At 41.8% G+C, this 21,143-nt stretch overlaps 1 protein-coding gene across 1 annotated transcript in view; it reads left to right on the top strand.

Moving 5' to 3' along the window:
• DNAJC24 (DnaJ heat shock protein family (Hsp40) member C24) overlaps window positions 1–21,143 on the top strand; it is a 69,894-nt gene that overhangs the window by 38,733 nt on the left and 10,018 nt on the right. The window contains exon 3 of the mRNA XM_072619252.1: window positions 9,561–9,699. Within this exon, the coding sequence (XP_072475353.1) occupies window positions 9,561–9,699 (139 nt within the window). The remainder of the gene's footprint in view (window positions 1–9,560; window positions 9,700–21,143) is intronic.

Below are 21,143 nucleotides of genomic sequence, written 5' to 3'. Positions count from 1 at the left end.
AGGCCTACAGTTGTCAGGGATGGTTTTATAGTGGCGATATCAACTTGATCTGGGCTTCTAAGGTTGAAGAGGTCTGACTAAACCCCTCTTTCCCTTGAATTAGCCTTGCCCTTGGCCCCTGGAGCATCCTGAAGTGCTCCTTATCAGTGTTTAGATGATCAGAGTTTGCTACGCTTGGGTTCAAAACTCAGGGTATAGGGAACTTTTGAGAGACGTTCAGTTACAGAGTAACCCTTGTGACTTTTGAGATAGGATTCCACCAAGTGGAAAAAAATCAAGTTTTCAGGCTGAATGCAGGGATTTATTACAATCTCAAGGGAATGTTTCTTCAGGTTGACCTTGCATAAGATTCAGTTGGGTGAGTCAAATTCAGTAATATTATATATACCAGTTATATCTTTGGGGAGAAAGCCAGAGGCTAAGAAAAGTGAGAGTTGAAGCTCCTAAGGTAATCAGAAACATACATAGGGGACCTTGGAAGTGACTCGGCAAAGTAACAGCCACTGTGGTTCTAGTAGAACTTGTACCAGGATTCCTTTGACTCTGTCCTGAGATGCCATTGAGAAGACACTCTGAATATCCATCAGGGCCTAGCCTGGATGGTAGAGGAACTCAAATGAAACCAGTCAAGATCAAGAAGGTCCTACTCCTCCATCCAAAGGTACAGCAGTGCTTTAGAGCTTAAAGCTAAAAAGATGTGCAAAATGAAAGAAATTTTAAAAATTTAATGAAAGCTCTGAAAGAAGGAATTAGGAGAACAGAAAGAGGTAAACCTTATCCAAGTCCTGGACTGTCTGAAAATTAGAATGCATCAAACAGAAATTAATTAGGCCATGAGATAGCAAGAAATATTAGAACAGAATCAAAAGATTGAAAAGTAGAATATGTAACATTTACCGCCAGAAGCACCTAACTTGGAAAACAGATCAAGGAGAAATATCTGGACTCCCTAAAAATCATAATAAAAAATAAAATGTGTGGACAGTATATTTCAAGAAATAATTAATAAAACTATGCAAATCTATTACAATGAGAGTAAAAATAGAATCTACATGTCACTTTTTGAAATAGATGTCGAAAGAGAAGTTCCCAAGAATGTCAAAGCAAAATCCAGGCTCCCATGTCAGAGAAAAATTGCTGTGGTCATCCAGAGAGAGAGAAAGACAGAGTTCAAGAACTAAGGAACCTAAGTCAAGACCTGGCAGCTAATCCCCAAATCTAATTTTAAAAAGAAAAAATCCTTGTAACACATAAGCCTATTCTAGCAAAACAAATCTCCACATTGTCCATGCCCAAAAACATGTATCTCATTCCTCATCATGAGTCCATTTCCTTTCTCTCAGGCGGTGGGTAGCATGCTTAGTTGGTCATTAAGTGGAATTCTTAAGTTTCTCAAAGTTGCTTCTCTTTACAATATTGTTATAATATAAATTGTTCTGGTTCTGCTCACCTGACTATTTAAATTCTTACAAACCTTCCGGAAAACATCTCTTGTCATTTCTTATGACACAATAGTATCCCATGATATTCCCATACTATATTTTGTTTAGTCATTCCACAAACAATGTACATCCCCTTCCTTCCCACTTCTTTGCCACTGCAGAAAAGGCTTTTACACAGGTTTTTGTGTGGGTCCTTTTCCTCTTTGATCCCTTGGGAGTATAGGATAAGTAGTGGTAACACTAGGTGAAAGGGTATGCAGTTTCTTGAGATCAACCTCACTGTTATCTGAGCAGGACAAAGAAAGTTAAAAGAACATGTGCTCACATGGGCACAGTTTGGACTAGAAATACATCATACTCAACATGAAAAAAGGCAGGAATATAGTCAGGAGGTACTCAAGAAAGAGGATGCTATTAGGAAGGGAATATTCACAAACAAAACAAATTCCTGAGCCTTAAGCATTGATTAAAAGAAAAACAATAGCAACGACAGAAAAAATAACCAAGCACTAAGGGGTGCTCATCAGTTGGGAAATGGCTGAACCAATTGTGGAATGTTTTCACCCCATAAGAAATGATGAAATTGAAACAGTGTCAGGATCTTGAGAAAGATGAATTGATTCAGAGGGAAATGAGTAGAACACGGAGAACAATTTATGTGAGCACAACTTTGATGAAAACAGCTTGGAAGGACAAGAAGAGAGAATGGAGCTGTGAGCCCACACAACAGTACATGTCCTGAGGTCTCCACTGACCACCTGCAGTGGAATTCTTCTGGTAGTCATTTTGTGGCACTTTTGATGAATGCGAGTATTTAGCTTGGAAAGGATAAGTCTGTGATCAGTCCAGCACCACACATTGCCTTTGTCACTCTCACATCTTTTCTGTCTCTTCTCCTTACAATCACATAATCTTAGGTGCCAAAGCTTGCTGCAAGGGTGGATGCATGAAGTTTTATTATGTTTAGGTAAATGGAAAACAGTGTTGGTGATAAGAAGGTCATGTGATGCACAAGTCTTCAGCAGCAAATAACCATTGCTGTTTCCAACTCCATTCCTCCCTAGGACTCCCTGCCAAATCTGATAGTCTGAGCCTACTCCACCATTAAAGTCACCCAGAATTATAAGCTTGTCCTCTTTTGGCTCATTGATGATAAGGGTCTCTAGGTCTTCACATAATTTTTCTTTGACTTCATCAGGGTTTGTCATGGTGGGAGCATAGGTGCTAATGATGGTGGCATGGCATTTTCCTGCAAGTGGCAATCGCATTGGCATGAGCCTGTCATTCACTCCTTTTTTCAGGCATACCAGCTTGCCGACTAGATTAGTTTTGATTGCAAAACGCACACCAGCTTCACAGTGGTCTCCTTCATTGCACCCAGTCCAGAAAAATGTGTATCCAGCTTCAGTAATCTGGCCTTCATTTGCCAATTAGAGCTCTTCTCTGAGTGTGATCAGTTTGTTGTTAACTTGAAAGGATAGTTGGCAACAGTGGAGCAGAAGAGGAGTGGGCAGCTTTCAGAGATTTGGTGGACAGCACTGCATTTGCTCATCTGGGTCAGAACACTCGCAAACACCAAGACTAGTTTAATAAAAATGATGGGGAAATTCAGAAGCTGCTAAATGAAAAACAAGAACCCCACAGGATATACCAGCAAGATAGTTCATCCACCTCTAAGAAGGCAGCATTTAATTCCATCAAAAGCAAAGTACAGGCAAAGCTTAGAGAGATGCAGGATTCCTGGCTCAGTAAGAAGGCAGATGAAATTCAGTTTTATGCTGATAGTAACAATCCAAAGCACTTTTATGATTCCCTGAAAGCTATTTATGGAGTAAAAACCTATGGTGCATCACGACTACTCAGTGCTAATGGAGCCACACTGATTAGTGATAAGGACATGATCCTAGAGAGATGGGCTGAACACTTCCATAGTGTTCTCAACGGACCATCATCAATCAATGCTGAGGCCACTGACCGTTTACCTCAGGTTGAAGTCAATCTCTCCTTAGCTGAACTTCCAACTGAAGAAGAGGTTTTGAGGGCTATTAGGCACCTTTCATGTGGCAAAGCACCTGGTGCTGATTCTACAATGTAGGTGGACCATTGCTCATACAAAAGCCGAGTGAAATTTTCCAGGTTATATGGCAAGAGGAGGTTATCCCCCAGGAGTTCAAGGATGCCTCTGTTGGCCATCTCTGTACGGGGAAAGGGAATAGATTGTCCTGCGACAATCACAAGAGGGTCTCTTTCTTAGTCATTGCTGGCAAAATTCTTGCTAGAGTCCTCTTGAATAGGCTGATCCTTCACCTGGAAGATGGTCATATACCTGAGAGCCAGTGTGGCTTCAGAAAGGGCTGAGGAACAGTCGATATGGTGTTTGCTGCCTGACAACTCCAGGAGAAATGCCAGGAGTGAAACAGAGGTCTGTATACAATGTTTGTAGATTTGACCAAGGCCTTTGACATTGTTAATCATGAGGGCTTATGGAAAATTACGTCAAAATTTAGTTGCCCAGAGAAGTTCATCAATATTGTACATCAGTTTCATGATGGCATATATGCCTGGGTTTTGGATAATGAACAATGCTCTCTTGCCTTCCCAGTCACCAGCGGAATGAAACAGGGCTGTGTGCTTGCTCCCATGCTTTTTAGCATGATGTTTTCAGTCATGTTGTCAAATGCTTTTAATGAGGATAAACATGGCATCAAGGTCAACTGTCATACTGATGGTAAGTTCTTCAATTTGAAAAGGCTACAAGCCAAGACCAAAGTGAAGGGAGTGTTGGTGCATGATTTTCTGTTTGCAGATGATTGTGTATTCAATGCAGCCTCTGAAACTGAGATGCAGCAAAGTATGGATCAGTTCTCTGCTGCCTGTGCTCATTTTGACCGAATAATTAAACCCAAGAAGACACAGGTGCTCCATCAGCCGCCACCACACCATCCATACGTGGAACCATCGAATACAGCAAATGGAGAAGTTTTGAATGTTGTGAATAAGTTCACTTACCTTGGCAGTGTATTTTCCAGGGATGTACACAATGACAGTGAGGTTGATGTACGCGTTGCCAGAACTAGCTCAGTGTTTGGGAGGCTCCAAAGGAAAGTTTGAGAGAGAAGAGGTATTAGACTGACTACCAAACTGAAGGACTACTGAGCCTTTGTCCTGATCTTATTGTTGTATGCCTGTGAAATGTGGACCGTCTACCAACGCTATGCCAGAAAACTGAATTGCTTCCATTTGAACTGTCTTAGGAAGATTCTGAAGATCACATGGCAGGATAAGGTACCAGACACTGAAGTCCTTGCTTGAGCTGAACTGCCAAGCATTCAAGTTATGTTTCAGAGAGCGCAACTCCAATGAACTGGCCACGTTGTTTGAATGCAAAATATACGCTTGCCAAAAAGACTGTTTTCTGTAGAACTCACATGGGGCAGGCAATCACATGATGGTCAGAAGAAGTACAAGGACACTCTCAAGGTCTCTCTCAAGAACTTTGGATTTGACTGTGTGACATGGGAGACATTGGCACAGGACCACTCAGCATGGCGTGCCCACATCAGAAAAGGTGCTGTACTCTTTGAGCAAAGCAGAATTGAGACAGCACAAAGTAAATGTAGGATGCACAAATTTGGAGTATTCACCTCAAATATTCATATGGACTATGTGTGCCCAGCCTGTGGTAGAACATTCTAAGCTTGTATTATTCTAATCAACTACGGTGAAACTTGTGTTTATATAGAAAATTTTTTGGTTGACTTTAAGTCCCAAATAAAAAATAATATTAGTTTATTTATTTCAATAACATCAAAGACTGCTTTTGCCCCAACCCCATCTTGTTCTCTCTCCTGTAGTAGACTTCCTTGGCATCTGGAGTCTTCCTTTCCTGAGTAACCAGTTCCCAGATCCCTATCCCTTCAGGAGTAGCTCTGTTGATCTCTTGCCCTTGCTACTATAGGCTGTCCCACACCAACTTAAGTCACTATAGTGTAGTAGACAGAACCGTGAGTTTGGAGGTTGGCAGATCTGATTTGAAATCCTTCCTAATGCAGTCACTAATTCTGTGACCCTGTACAAGTCGTAGCATCATCTCTGCAATTCACTTTCCCCATCCATTTAATGGCTCTATTGGGTAGCCTTTAAAAACTCAGGCCCTCTTTCATATTTTATGTGAGGGGACATTCAGGGTGGTAGGGTGTGTTCAGGAAGGACCAGTACCTTTGGTGTGATGGCTGCCAAGCCCTTTTCAAGAGAAGACATTCAGATCAGAACAACAGTGGAACCATGCTTTCTGTTGCCTGTAGAGTGTGAGCTCCTTGAAGGCAGGATGATTTCATTTTTGTCTTCATACCTATAGTGTTGTGTTGCTGCCAATGAAGACTTTGGGTTGTTTACTGGGCCTGGTGCCTGTTGTTCCATGAACAGTCTTTTTCAGATTTCAGTGGACATTGTAGGGTCCTAGAGCCTCCCAAACTGTTCACATCTGTACTTCCAAACACAGTTGTCATGATGTGGGGAATCCTCAATAACTTCTCCAGAGTACGAATTATGCCTGTTGCTTGTTGCATTGTCAGGGTTTATCAGATGGTTTAGAAAAGTTCTCAGCAGAAGACTTTTTTGGGAGCTTTTGTTATTTGGAGTACCCTGACTATAATGGACTGATTATACAATTTTGCTTTATTTCATTGCTGTAGGGACATGGGTAAGACAAGAAACTGAAACGTAGGAGTTATACTGTTATAGACGAACTTTGAGGATTTTGTTGAACTTTTCTGGGGAGGCCACATGGGAGTGGTGGCTTCCAGCATCTGGATCCACCAGTAGTCTGGAACTGTATTTCTCAGCCCAAACTATGTGTGTGTTTGTGCTTTGTTGCTGAAGAAGACCATGCCATCAGAGAAATAATGACATGACTTGCACTTGACTTTGGTTTGAGTGAGGGAGGGCTGTACAGATCACCAGCCTTACTTCTCCTCCAGAGCCATCTGAATCCAGTGACCAGATATTCATCAGGATGACTGGAGATGACCCAGGATGAGGCAGTTGGGGTTAAGTGACTTGCCCAAGGACACACAGCTAGTGAATGTCAAGTGTCTGAGGTGAGATTTGAACTGAGGTCCTCCTGACTCCTGCACTGGTGCTCTATCCACTGCACCACCTAGCTGCCGCAGCCCAAACTGTACCATAATCTAGAAATACCTTAATTCTCCACTGCTCTATCCTCTGAAGCTTTAGCAAGGTGTTCTTTGTAGGAAAAGGCAAAAGGAAGGAGAGAGCCAGGATGTAGGAATGAAGAGACAGAGCGAGAGAGGGTTTTTCATGCTTATAGATTTTGATTTTAAGAAGTAAATGACCATTTGTAGGCAAAGTTTTGTCATATGGTAGCAATATGCCATACAGTGACCCTATAACTCATGAGCCAGAGGTAGAGAAACTTTGGTCAGAGTGAGTCATGAGGGCTTTGGGTATTTGTTACTCTAGTGAGGATGATTTTGGTAACGTGAAAGTGGCAGATAAGGGATGATGAGGAAGACAAGCAATTTGGAGCAATGCTGGCAGGCCCAGTTTAGGGGAAATCCATTCACTGGGAGTTGAAGAGTTAAACATGAATCAGGAAGAAGTGGGAGCAGTCAGTTCATCGGAAGGGAAGCGCCATGGAAGGGCTTGAGTTTAGTTTTATCACAGCCTTCTGGAGATTTAAAAGAAAACGCCCCAGAAAGGTTTCCAAGCCTGCAAATGCAATCGTAATAATCCTTCTTCTGGCATTGATGGCCAGGTACCTGCAGGAATGCAGGAGGCCGTACACCTCCTGCCCTCCCCTTTTCGGAGCAGATGGCAGAATTCTAGGGGTAGTTCTGGGGTAGGGATAGGCACTATTCACTTTATAACGTACCTCAGATATGCTCTGCTCAGCTTAGTGTCAGGTGTTTTCTCTATGCCTGGAATGCTGTTATCTCCTTTGCCCCAACTACTGGCTTCCTGAAGTCCAAATTAAATCCCATCTTTTACTGGAAACCTGCCCCAACCCCTCTGAATTCTAGCATCTTCTTTCTGTTAATTATTTCCTATTTCACACACACACACACACACACACACACACACACACACACACACACACAGAGCTTGATTTGTCTCTGTCACTTTGCATGTTGTCTTTCCCCGTTAGATTGTAAGCTTCCTGAGGGTAGGGACTGATTTTGCCTTTTTTGTGTCCCTTGGACTTAACACAGTGCACAGCATATAGTAGGTACTTAATAAATGTTTATTGATTGATTATTATCTGGTAATCACTATAATTCACTGCTTCACTTTGACAGAAATTTGCATGATTAGTGCTGTGTAGTTCTTGTAATAATCTGTGTGACTATTTAAAGATGCCTATGAGATGTTTGATGAAAGGCTCAGTATAAACGTATCATTAATTCATGTACATGTACACCCAATACAACAGATGTTACGAAGTCTAAGAAATCAGTGGAACGTAACTTAGAGCAATTAGGAATTTTTTCTTGGAAAAAGATTTGGGGGAATAAGACTGAGATCTTCAAATGAAAAATTGTCTTGAAGAATAGGGATTACATTTGTTTTGCTTTGGCCCAGAGGATAGAATAAGAAGTCATGGTCAGAAACTATAGGTTGGCAGATGTTTGGTCACTGTAAAGACTTTCTTGATGGTTAGAGCTATCCAAAAAGGGTTGTCCCAGGGAAGATAAGGAAGTTCCCCCCCACCAAGGTCTTCATGGGGAGACTAATGACTGCTTGTCCAGAGAGTCCTACAACTCTTTAAGATTTCATGATTCTGGTTACTTGGCTTGTTTTCCTTGAAAATTTTGTATAAAACCACAGATATTTCCTAACCTTTCTCAGAACTCCAGAGTTTAATTTTAAAATGGAAACTGCTAAATACCTTTCATCAGATGACATTCTAGGATAATTTCTAACCAGATCATTTTAGACATTTCTTTTCATGATTTGCCTTATAGTGAAAATTTACTATTGTTAAATAGTTAGTGTTAGTGTGCTTTCTAAATTCACATTCTGATTTCCTGCTATTATTTTTCATTTTTTTTACATGAATTTTGGCTAAAGGGGAATAACTTTTCTTCATTTCATTGTTTTTGGAAATCTGCAGGCATGTTATCTGTCTTCCATGTGGTTGCTTTTGAACTGAAGGAGATAGAAAAGAAAAAAAGAAATGAAAGGGGATTAGAGGAAGAGGTGAGAGTGGAGGAAGGCATCCGAGAAAAGAATGATAGAATAGGATGTGAGAGCCTGGAGAGCGCAATGACAGAGCATTGGAGAGGGAAAAAAGTAAAAAAAAAAACCAGACATTTGTAGAAGGTTGTAATATTGTTTAAACTGACAGAAATGTGTATCTTTGGCAAAGCCTTAGGATGGTTAACAGTTGGAATTTAGTGATCTAAAGACCCTCCTAAAATATGTTCCATAAAATACAGAAAGAAAGGATTCCCTGACAAGGTGATTTAATTTCATTCCTCCATTGTGCGTTTTTGTTAATAGTTTCTTCTAAATCTGTCTTTGAACAGCCATTTTATGAATATGGTCAGTAATCTATAGCTTGAAATATTTAGAACGTGAAACTAAAGGTTTTGAAAAAGTAATTCAAGAAAGCTACATGAAAATTATACACCATTTTGCCTATGTGATAGTTGAATCTCATTTAGTTTTGCTCATATGTAATTAGATCTGCAGCTGAGCTGTGGTCACTTTTTAATGAATTTGTCTACAAATACTTTTTGTAAGTGTTCCCCCTGTGTCCCCCCCATCCTATTCTGGTCTGTGTTTTGTTCTTCTGCAGGTGTCTGTTTTTTCTGTTAGTCTAGGTAAATTGTCCATGAGACCAGTGATTCCATCAGCAAAGTACTCAGAAAATGCTCTCTCTGCACTTTGTGACATAGTGTGCCACTGGTGGGCTAGTAGCTACTCCAGTGGTCTAACTCAACTGGCAGCAGTCTCTTGTGCCCAACTATTGTCTCATTCCCCTTGGCGTCGAGTTTTCTTCATCCCATCACCCTCCTCCAAATACATCCTAGATTTTTTATTGATTTCCCCCCACCTGTCCCACTCAACTTTCTCCCCCTTCTCTTTGATTGGCAGTATCACCCAGACAAGCAGAGCACAGATGTGCCAGCAGGAGCTGTGGAAGAGCGTGTGCAGAGGTTCATTGAAATCGGTCAGGCATGGAAAATTCTAGGAAATGAAGAGACCAGAAAAGCGTATGACTTGCAGCGGCGCGGTAGGTCCCCATGGAGGCGCCGGCTTGCAGTGGCAGGAGGAGGGTCTGCAACCACTGGGAAGTAGCATTTTCCAGGGTTGCCATTTTTATGCCGGATTATTCTTGCCTTCTTTCCTCCTCTGTCATTGTTTTTTAATTACATTTTATTCTTAGTAGTGATTACTGTGTATGTTGGGAAGCTAATGGAACTGACAGGAAATTGTCACTTGCAAAGCTTGAGGAACTGATTTTTAGAGTGAATTATGAAAGTTTTAGCTAAACTATCCTAGCTTATATATTATTTTGATAATATTTTAAAAACCTTTTCCATTAAATTCTTCTAATTACTTGAACTGCATACTGTGCTATGTTTTGATAACATTTTAGGTATATGTACTATATAATTAATGTCTAAAAGGAAGCACTGTATAGGATCATTTTATAAATACTTCATAATTATTTAAGCACTTTTTCATATGCTTCTGGTCTTATTTTAGGCTAGCTTTTCATAATTTATCCTTAGTGTAAACTGTTCCTTTAGAAAACGGTTCCAAGAAATATTGTGGAAAGCACATTAACTAGGCAGTTCCTGCACGCATTTTCTTTATGCATCTCAGAAAATAGCTCCTTAAAACAGCGACAGGCTGTTGTGAAAAAGAAAGGGGGGAAATGTAGGTCACGTTTGTCACACATGGGCTGCCGTTACACGAAGTGATAGGCTGTCTTTCTCCTCTTGCCTCGGGAAAGGAGTCCCTCAGCCTTCCATTAGGACCTTCAACATCCACCCTCCATGCTAATGGGGGGAGTTGATAATAGTTTACTGCCTGTAGGGAAAACACTCAGTCACACTCTCCAGTAACACACTGGCTCAGCATTGACGGGTAGCCACCAACACTTTGCAGTGTTCTGATAAAAGCCCACTGTCTCTCCAGCTTGTTATTGAATTCCTTTCCATTGTACATTGGCACACCATCAAACCTCTTCTCTCACAGCTATGTTGACTCCCCTACCGCAAGGTTACCAAAACACAGTTTGAGAGACAAGCATAGTCAGAGTAGTCCGTGTACAACATCGTAGGATGAAGTTAGTCATATTCCAGACCTACAAGTATATTTTTAACACAAGTTGCTTCATTAAATTTAAATATTCCTTCATTTGTAACCAATGTGTAATGTAAAAAATACTTCATAAGAAAATTGTGTTAACACTAGATCTTGTGCCTGTTTGTTAAATTGGCCTAATTAGCTTTCTGACTTTGGTCAGGTGACCAGATTTGATCATGTGACATAGCTCCCTGTGACTTATTTTCCATTGTGGTGACATGGAGTTGTCCCAATCATCTCAAAATACCTTTATTAGCTCTAAAATTCTGTGACTGTAGTAAACTTACTTACTTTTGAGGCCTATTGGAAATTTAATTATGTCATTACAAATATTTTTATATTAGCTTTAAAGAAGGCCTGAATGCTGGTCATGTATTTATTTTAGTCATATGTGGTCATCTCTCTCCTTCTGCACCCTTCTAAAGCAGTAGTAGAAAAGTAAGAAGTATTTCCATTTATGTCCTTCCATTGAATGCCTGGCTGTTGGTTCTTATAATCACAGTTCACATGATTTAATTACGAGGAAAAATGCTGTCCCAAACCCAGCTTAGACAGAGAAGTGTGTCTTAGTTCACAGACACCCCCAAAGTCTTGTGGTTTCCCTCCTTCTGTCTATAACTATGATGCAGCTTTACAGTGTGGAGGGCGGTGGGGGCCCAGTGCTCTTAAGAATCATTCACGTGAAACTGCCCCCTCAGGACTGCAGGGTGTGTGCTTCCCTTGTCACTCTGCATTTTTGCCACTCCGGAGCATGTCTACTATTAACAGCAGATCAGTGAAATTGAGTAGAAGCCTGATGTCTGAAGAGACAGGACTCCCGAGATCCAAAATCAAGTCAGCATCTGACTCTGGTGAAGATGCAGCTTAGACCAACAGCGGGTTAAAAATGAGCAACAGACTCCTGTAAGTGAGGGTCAGGAGAGGATGGGAGAATAGATGATCTGACTCTTCTAGTTTTGTTTTGTTTTTCCATCATTCTCAAGAAAAACCCTGAAATATTAATGTATTTGGTAGCTTTGGTTCACAGGCTTAAATGGAATTATTCTAGTATACCTTAAAGTAAGAATAGATTCTATTAGATTGCTTTCTATATTTCACAGTTTTAATTTTTTTTAAGATTATAATTTCCAAAAAAAATTTCTAGCCAAATCTAAAATAAGGAACTTTGTGTTTGGTTCAGATAAATGCTCCCAAGCTTTAGTACTTGAAAGTTATGCAGAAGTCAGCTAGGCTGCACATTTTTTCATCCGTGAGTTTATTGAGTCTGGCTAGTCTAGTTTCTGTTTTCTTGGAATTTTAGGAGTTCTGATCTCATAAGCATTTTTACTACACAGGCAGAATAAATAAATTATAGTGAGGATCATGCTATATTTCTGGTTTCAATAGTTAGTCAGTAAACATTTATTTAGTGTCTCATGTGCCAGGCACCGTGCTAAGTGCCTGGGATACAAGAAAGGCAGTCCCTGCCAATCTAATGGGGAAAAATAGCACACAAAAGGAGGCAGAGGTGGGGGAAGAAGTAGGCACTGATGAGATGTGACTACCAAGGCCTATTCCTTCTTGCTGGATGATGAGATTTCCCAATGACCAGGTTCCTGATGCATGGTAGAGAAGTCCTAGAAGTCCCAAAGTAGAGCAGCGAGGTAGGCACTGAATGAGGAGATATGTGTCCTTAGCCTTCTCTTTAAACGGAGGTGTTAGAGTTCATGGCTCTGCCCTCCAGTCAGGGGCAGATGGTCGTGGTGAGGGGTGAGTACCGAGGCTGAGTCTACCCTCCAAGAAGATGAGCTGCCCCAGTGATGAGGTTTCTGGGCATAGTGGAAAAGGCAAAGCAGCACCAAACTAAAGCAGCCAGGTAGGAAAGGAAGAGGATATGCACTTTACAGTTTATAGTGGATATTAGTACAAAGAAAAGTTCTTTGTAAATTCTGAGTGATAGCCTACTTCTAATCATGACAGATGTTTTCTGTATAACAAGTTCTTTTACCAATGCAGGTAGGGAAATCCTCTGTTGTTAACAATCTTAGAGTGCTGAGTGGGGCCATTTAGAGGTGAAGTGATTTGTATATGATTACACAGCTGGTATGTGTTAGAAGCAAGACTTAGACCTAGGTCAAGGCAACGGACTTTTATTATTTTGTGCTAAGTGTGTGCTAAATCCAGGGATGCAAAGAAAGGCAAAAAGAGGACACCAACAGCTGGGAAATTAAGAAAGGGACAAAACCTGGAGAAAGTTTGACCAGGTATCTGTTGAAGCAAAGTCATCCCTACAGCATTCAAGGATGGAAATGGGAAAAGGACTACAAAAAAGGAAAGATTTCCAAAGATTATTACAGCAGTCTGTTGTCTCCATCAAGGAATATGGAATCCCACATCACCGCCTCTCTGAGGAAATGAAACTGAGGGGAACACAGATGGAAAAAATAGCCAGATCGGATTAAGTATGTGTGGAAGAAATAGGTACTGGAGGTGATAAAATTGCCATGGCGTCTTCACCAGATATTTTCTTTTAGAAGTGGAAAACCCCCCTCAAATTTCGTGTCTGTATGCATGTGTGTGTGTGTGTGTGCGCGTGTGCGCGCGTGTGTTTCAAACAGTCAACACAAAAACCAACACCTGTCAATCTGTGTGGCTACTTCTCCATCCATTCTACAAAGAGAAAAGGGAAGGGAAAGGAATAAATATCTACATAGCGCTCACTCTGTGCCAGATGCTGTGCTGAGCACTCTTTAAAGTATGACCTCATTTCATCCCCACAACAGCCCAGATCTGTGCTGTTATCTTATTTTATAGGTGAGGAAGCTGAGGCAACCAGGCTAAGTGACTCGCCCAAAGTCACACGGCCAGTAAGTGTCTGAGGGCTCAGGTCTTCCCCACTTGTGTCCACTGTGCCTCTCGCTTCCTTAAAAGATTTTAGAGTTCAGTTGTTTTTCAGCTGTGTTTGACTCTTCATGATCACATTGGGAATTTTCTTGGCAGAGATATTGGAACAGGTTGTCATTTCCTTCTCCAGCTCATTTTACAGATGAGGAGCTGAGGCAGCCAGGCTAAGTGACTTGCACAGGGTCACACAGCCAGTAAATGTCTAAGACTGGATTTGAACTCCTGACTCCAGGCTCAGCCTTCTAGGCTCTTCAGGAACTAATTTCACCTGCATGTACTGCCTGCATCTATAAATGAAGAGAGAGTGTACTAGATGAGGATATTATTAGGGAGCAAACAGACTTTCACAGTGTATTATATGACATCTCTACCATCTTGCTCCAGACTGAAAGCTGTGGTATGTAGTTAATGAAAAAGCATTTGGTTCGGTAGAAGCAAATGCCCCTTAACAGGATCATTCTCAGTAAGATGTCTCCCATCCTTATGTCAAGATCATTCACAGTTTCTTACGCTGGAGACTTGACTTATTGACTAATGACAGTATCCAGTGAGTCATAAAAAGAAGGTTCGTGGTCCTACCAAAAGCATTTGACCCTGCGAGGGAGGAGATCTAGTATAGGGTCCAGATCAAAGAGGGGTTTTCTGTGGATGGTGAGGTCCTCCAGATGCTTTTCTTTGCAAATTACATTTTGTTGACTTGCATCAGGGCTGAAGACACTGCAGAACCTCTAGCAAGAAAACAGTAATCATTTATTGGAGCTTGGTTCATCCTTAACCAAATGGATGAAGAATGTCTATTGCCCAGATTTCAAAATGCAGTTGAACAGATATTATGGAGCTCGCCGCCGCAAAGTATTTATCTCTGGGACAAAAAATACAGATGGAGAGTGAGCTGGGTCTCTAATTTAAAAAAAAAAAAAAGAGCCCCTGGATTGCACACCGTAGTGTGTTCAGCACTTTTACTGAACCCAAACTTTCCATAACTACAATGACCTATCTTTTCATTACAAATATGTTACTGATGTTTCTTTATATTAGCAAGTGGAATGCCACTACCTCCAGAAAAGTAAAGATGAGGATCGCACACAGAGAGGTCAGCGGAAAAGTGGGTGTGAGTAGGCCGCAACCTAAATCCAATGAGAGACTGAAGAAGAACATGAATCAAGGATGTCATCAAAGGATTTTATGATAGACCTTGAAGACAGGCTGGTCACGCAGGGAGGTTGAGGAGGAGAAGCTGAGGAAAGTCTCTAGGTGTGTCACACTCCTTTCCTCCAACACTAATGGTAAACTTTTTGGAGAATGTGAACGAAAGACAAAGGATGAGCAGGCAGGAGTGGGCTGTGACAGCCATCTTGCAGGGATTTGTGTATCCACTTAAGGAAAAAGTGCAGAGGGTTAAAATCACAGTGTCATAGAAGGCTTTTTTAAAGATATGACTTTTATTGAACATTTGTAAAACTCACTTTTACACTATTACAAATACTTTACAATAAAAAAATCAGCTTTTAAAAAAGGCAGGGGGACATTTTCCTGGATTTATCATTGTGCAGTTTAAGCAAAAGAGTATGATATCTGAACATGGAGGTCATTTCCCAAGTAGCAAAGCAGAATACTTACAGACTCATGTCTTCAAAGTATACTATATACATATGTATAAATACTTATTGATAAATATTTTCTTAGTCAACCACTGAAGCACATCTACCTCTTTGGGTTTATCTGTGTATTTCTTTCCACAGACTGAATCCACTTTCAAGACGAAGGCAATGTTGCCTATAGAAGTCTTCAAAGCTTACCATGGGATTCTATTCAAATGGGTTCTTTAAGATACTTCCTTTTCCCCCCAATGATGCTCATCCCCTGCCATTGCCCCCAATATCATCATTTTATCTTTAGAGTAGGGCTTCCTAACCTTATTAAAATGCATAAAATAGAATACAGTGGATCACAAAGGGAACTAATTTCACCAATATAGAGGTGTCAGCATTTTAAAACAAAGTTCCTAGACTTTTAAGTTAAGAACTCTTGTTCTAGTCAGTTTGCCCAATCCTTTTATTGGCCTCTGGCCATTCTCACAGAATTCGAGAGTTGGAAGGGACCTTAGCTGCCATCTAGTTCAATCCATGCATGAAAGGAATCCCTGTTATCCCCAGCAAGTAAGTGGATACCCCACCCTCCATTTCCTGAATTAAAAATAATTTTTTAATAAAAATGCCATTCCTGTCTCCTACTGAGAAATTTTTTAAAAATTCTCATTACAAGCTTGTATAGTCAAGCAAACAAATTTCTTTATTGGCTATGTCCAAAACCAAAATTTCGTTCTGTCCTCTGAGTCCTTTGCCTATCAGCAGGTAAGTAAGTGAGGTCTTTTGGTTGGAATCCAACCAAACTCTGGAACTCTGGAATCCTGGTTGCTCATTAGATTGATCAGAGTTCCCTACTGCATGCCACCAAGGCCATGTTTCTCTCATTTTCAAATAACCCTGACTTTACCCTTCCATCGCATTAACTCTGTATCTGTTCTTCCCGTTGTGGCTAACCTTCTCAGAAAGGCCATCCCCAGTAGGTGCCTCCTTTTTCTCTGCTCACAATTCAAGTGGCACTGCCCTCTCCAAGGTTCCCAGTGGTCTCTTAATTGCCAGATCCAGTGGCCTTTTCAGTCTCACTCTCCTTTACATCTCTGCAGCCTTAGATATTGTCAGCCTCCTCTCCTTGAAGTTGCCTTCTTTCTAGGCTTTCTGGTTGTCCTCCTTCATCTCTGTTTCCTTTGCTATATCCTTTGCCAGGTCATGCCACTAACCTTTAGGAGTCCCACAGCACTCTCTCCCAGGTCCCTCTTCTCTCTCTAAATTACTTCATTTGGCGGTCTCATCACCTCCCATGGAATTAGTTCCCACCACTATCTAAATGATTCTAAAATATTGTCTAGCCCTAAAGCTCTCGTCTCCAGCTCCCTTTCAGACTTCTTAGACTGCATGTCCAGTAGAGCTCTCAAGCTTATCACATTCAAAACAATTCATTATTTTTCCCTCCAAACTCTCCCCTCTTCTAAACTTCTCTATTACTGGTGAGGGCATGGCCATCCTCCCAGTCCCCTAGGATTGCATCCTCGGAGTCATCTTTGACTCCTCACTGTTAGCTTCACCTTTGCAGCATCCCGTGAATGGACTTTCTTCTGTCCCCTGACTGGTGCAGGCCCTCATCCCCTCAAACCTGGACTATTGCAGTAGCTCTGAGAAGCCTCTCCTCACTGCAGACCAGTTTCTATTTAGCCACTAACGTGATTTTCCTAAAACCCAGTTCCGACCGGGCCACCCCCTACTCAGTAAGCTCTAGTGGTTTCCTATTGCCTCAGTGAGTAAATATAAAATGCTGTTTGGCATTCAAGGCCCTTTATAACCTGATGTCCTCCTGCCTTTCCAGTCTTTATACACCTTAAAGGTAAAGGTGGTGCTCTTTAGTCCAGTGACACTGGCCTCCTGGCTGTTCTATGAAAAAGACACTTCTCAGCTCTAGGAATTTTCTTTGGTTGTCCCCCATGCCAGGAATGCCCTTGCTCTTCCCCTCTGATGACTGCCTCCCTTAAGTTCCAACTAAAACCCCTTCTTTTATTGGAAACCTTCCCCGTCCCAGCGCCTTTCCTCTGCTCCTTACTTCCTAGTTATCCTGTACACAGCAGGTCACTGCCTATTTTCATGTTGTCTCCCTTAGTAGATTGTACACTCCTGGAGGGTAGGGATTGTCTTTTGCCTCTTTTTGTATCCCTAGTGCTGATCACAGTGCCTGGCACACAGGAGGTGTTTAATAATCATGTTTCAAAGTTTTTGCCTTTACAGTATTGTCAGTATTGAATAAATCGTTCTTTTGGTTCTTCTCACTCCGTTCTGTATCAGTTCACACAACTCTTTCCTAGTTTCCTGGAAACTCTTCCCCTCATTTCTTACAGTATCATAGCATTGCCTCACATGTATCATAACTTGCCCAACCATTTTCCAATCGATGGACAACCCTCAATTTCCAGTTCTTTACCACCATAACAAGAGCTGCAACAGCTTAAAATGTTAATAAGTTATTGATAATAATTTATATGTATACTAACTTAAGCTGCTATTAACTAAACTACTAAGACTTTTAAGACACAATGCATTTTTGTACATCATTTGTCATAGTTATATTGCTTAGGGGTGGGGAACTTGTGGCCTTGAGGCCACATATGGCCCTCTAGGTCTTCAAGTGCGGACCTTTGACTGAATCCAAACAAAGGATTTGTTCTGTAAAGTTTGGATCCAGTCAAAGGATCCACTTGGATCCACTCTAGGTCCTTGCGTGTGTGGCCTGGAGGCCACAGGTGTCCCCCCCTGGAAGACAAAGCTGTCCCTTAATCGATCCCACCTCTTGTTCCCCTTCTCCCTTTTCCTTCTCTTCCTTATTGATTGAAATGCATTTCTGTACCCAGCTTTGTGTGTGTTTTCTTCCTCCCTTTGACCAGTGCAGATGAGAACAAGGTTCAAGTGTCAGCCACTCACCCCACTTGTTCCTCCTTGTTTGGATGGATTTGTATTTGTGTGTCCCAGTTAGGCGGGATGATTGTTCCTGACCTTTCTCTCCTTCTCCCCTCCTAGTGTATTCTTCTGCTGTCTTTGCTTTCTCTTCTTAAGATCATCAAGACAGGACACTCCCAGTTCTTCTTTCTAATTAGATTCCCTTTTTGATCCTTGCTGATGATAGGGTTCAGAGGGACACGTGTCATTGCTCCATGTTAGAATGTAAGCAGTTTGTCCATTTTTATATGATTGTTTGTGTTGACCTTTTTAGCTTTCTCTTGACTCCACTTTTTGAACCTCAAAAGTGGCTACTCAGTGCTAATCTCATCAGTGGTGCTTGGATGTCCTTTATCTCTCCCCTCCTTCTCCAGTAGGACTCCAATTTGCTGAATAAATTATTCTAGGTTATAAGCTTATATGATTTGCCTTTTGGAATGTATTCCAAGGATTGTGGGCTCCTCAATACTTGAATCCTTCCTTTCTGGGTGTTTGTGGTATGTTTTTTTTCCTTTGACTTGGAAGTTCTGAATATTGGCTTATAATACTCTCGAGGGTTTTCATTTTGGGTTTTTCCCCCTGAGTTTTCATTCTGACTTTTGGGGGGATGGAGGAGGTAGAGTAGCCTGTGGATTCTGTTTTCATTTTGCCTTTTGAAGTCTTCTTTTACGATTTTTTGAAGTCGAGTGCCTAGGTTCTTTTGGTCATGGCATCCAGATTAGTCCTGGGATTCCTCAATTATTTCTTCTTACTGTTTTCTAGGTCAGTCTTTGCTATGAGATACTTTACGTTTTCTTCTATTTTTCAGTCTTTTGACTTAAAAACATTTGTTTTGGTCACTTCATTGACCCGTTTGCTACCTGATTAATTCTCAGTGGGTTTGTGGCCTCTTGTGTGTGGCAAGCTGTTAATTCTTCAGCATTTCTTTCAGGTCTCTCATTTCTTCTTTGGTTTTTGCCTTTTACCCTGATTTCGCTTATAATTTTTTTTAACTTGCTTCCTTGGTTCTAGTAATTCCCGTTGAACGTCTGCCCGGATTGTATTTGTCTTTGCTTATTGATGTCTGGGAGTCATCGTCTTCTCTTGGCTGGCTTCTGGAGGCTCCCTGGGGCTGTAACCTGGCGGGATTCTTTTTCTGTTGACTCCTTCTCCCAGCCTGCTTCCTGACTTCAGACTGGATGCTAGGGCCAGGCTTTCAGGTTTCTGGAGGAGAGGTTTGCACTGGTCCTGCTGCTGAGGACCGAATTACCCCTGGCTTTCAGGACCAGCTCAGGCAAGAGACCTCTAAGCTTTCATTGCTCCCAGTGGTTGGATCCAGAGCCGAGTCCTCTGGGCTGAGCTCCCTAGTCTCCTGACCTTGGTTGGCGTACAAGCAGGAGGCCTACGTTCTTCTCTCCTTTGAAGTCTTGGTAGCCTGCAGCTGGGCTCAGCCACTTGCAGCAGCTAAAAAGTTTTGCTGGTTAAGAAAGGCTGAGCCAGAGCTTCTCTTTGGCCTGGAATTCTGCGCTGTGACTGAGGTCCTTCTGCATTCTTGGGACTCAGAGTCACATAGTTGCTGCTGGCTTCTGAATTTGCTTTTTGCTCGGTACAGAGCCCAGGACTTTTTGCTCCTTATCCTGGAATGCCATTCCAAGGTGCAGGTCCCCTCTTCAAGGAGCTCTGGCTCTGTGACTCAGTTAGTGAGTGGCAGAGCTGCCAGGTGGTTCCTGTTCTTTCCACCTACACAGGTTAAGTTCTTCTGTGTGGAATTGGGGACCTCTTCTTACCCTAATGCAACAGCCTCTCTCACATGCCGATTGCTTTCTGTGGTACTGTCTTGAATGGATCCTCTTCCCATGTCTGCGTCTCCCTGTGCTGACCTGGGCTGGAGAAAATAATTCACTGTGGGTTTGTTTGTTTTTCTTGTATTTCCCTATTTGGATTTAGTCCTGTGCATTTTCTGGATCTGTTTGGAGGAGTTGAGTTGGGATGGAGGGCTCACCAGTCTCCTTCCTTGTTACTCTGTCATCTTGGCTCTGCCTTATTTCCTAGACTGTCTCCTGTTACTTCATCTCGTTAAAATACAGTGCTACCCCATTCCCACCTTTTGCTTATTCTGTGCTTTTGAAGAAAATATACCCATACAGAGCTGTGGTCCTTTGATGGATTTCACAACAACAACACTAATGATAGCTCGTAATTATATAGCACTCAAAGATTTGCAGAGCTCTTTACAGATATCTCCTTTCATCTTCATACCAACCCTGTTAGGTGCTATGATTATCCCCATTTTACAGAGGAGGAAACTGAGGGAGAGAGAGCTTAGGTGACTTGCTCAGAGTCACAAGCTAGGAAGTATCTGAGGTTGGATTTGAACTGTGGGTCTTCTTGCTTTTAGGCACTTTATGAAGTGTCACTTAACTGCCCCTTCTTCCCACCAAGTCTCAGTGATCCCTATGATAAGCTTCCCTCTGTAGACCTCTAGTTTTTCCTGGGCACTGGTGTCTAGGCATCTGTGTCCAGTAGAGGCCATTGGTTTTGCCTTCTGGTTTCTTTGTTGGATTTTTGTCTCCTTCAAACCCCTTACACTCCTTCACTTTTATAGAGGCCTCAGTCACCTTTCCTGGAAATCTCCATTTCTCTGAATTCTCTTTGATGTTCCCCTTTTCTCCCCAGCTCCTTCAGTCAGATTCTTTTATTGAACCTCTGGAGAATCTTCTGGTCTTCAGTTCTCTCTGCCATAATGTGAGTGTAATTTCTCTCCACTCTTGATGACTTAAACTCCTAGAAATGCTGACTTCCTCGATCCATTTGCCTGAGTGGCTGGTTCTCCCCTTCAGGTGCGCATTTTATCTTAGTAAACATTTGTCACGTTGAAGTTTGCCTTCTCTCCTGTTGTCCTAGGTTGGTGCCTGGCCCCCATCTCTGTAGTCTACAGTGATACACTTTCTTGGGT

Source organism: Notamacropus eugenii, chromosome 6 (genome assembly GCF_028372415.1).
Source record: "Notamacropus eugenii isolate mMacEug1 chromosome 6, mMacEug1.pri_v2, whole genome shotgun sequence".
Taxonomy (NCBI): domain Eukaryota; kingdom Metazoa; phylum Chordata; class Mammalia; order Diprotodontia; family Macropodidae; genus Notamacropus; species Notamacropus eugenii.
Note: the sequence above shows the minus strand (reverse complement) of the source record. Positions and strands in the feature narration are given on the sequence as shown.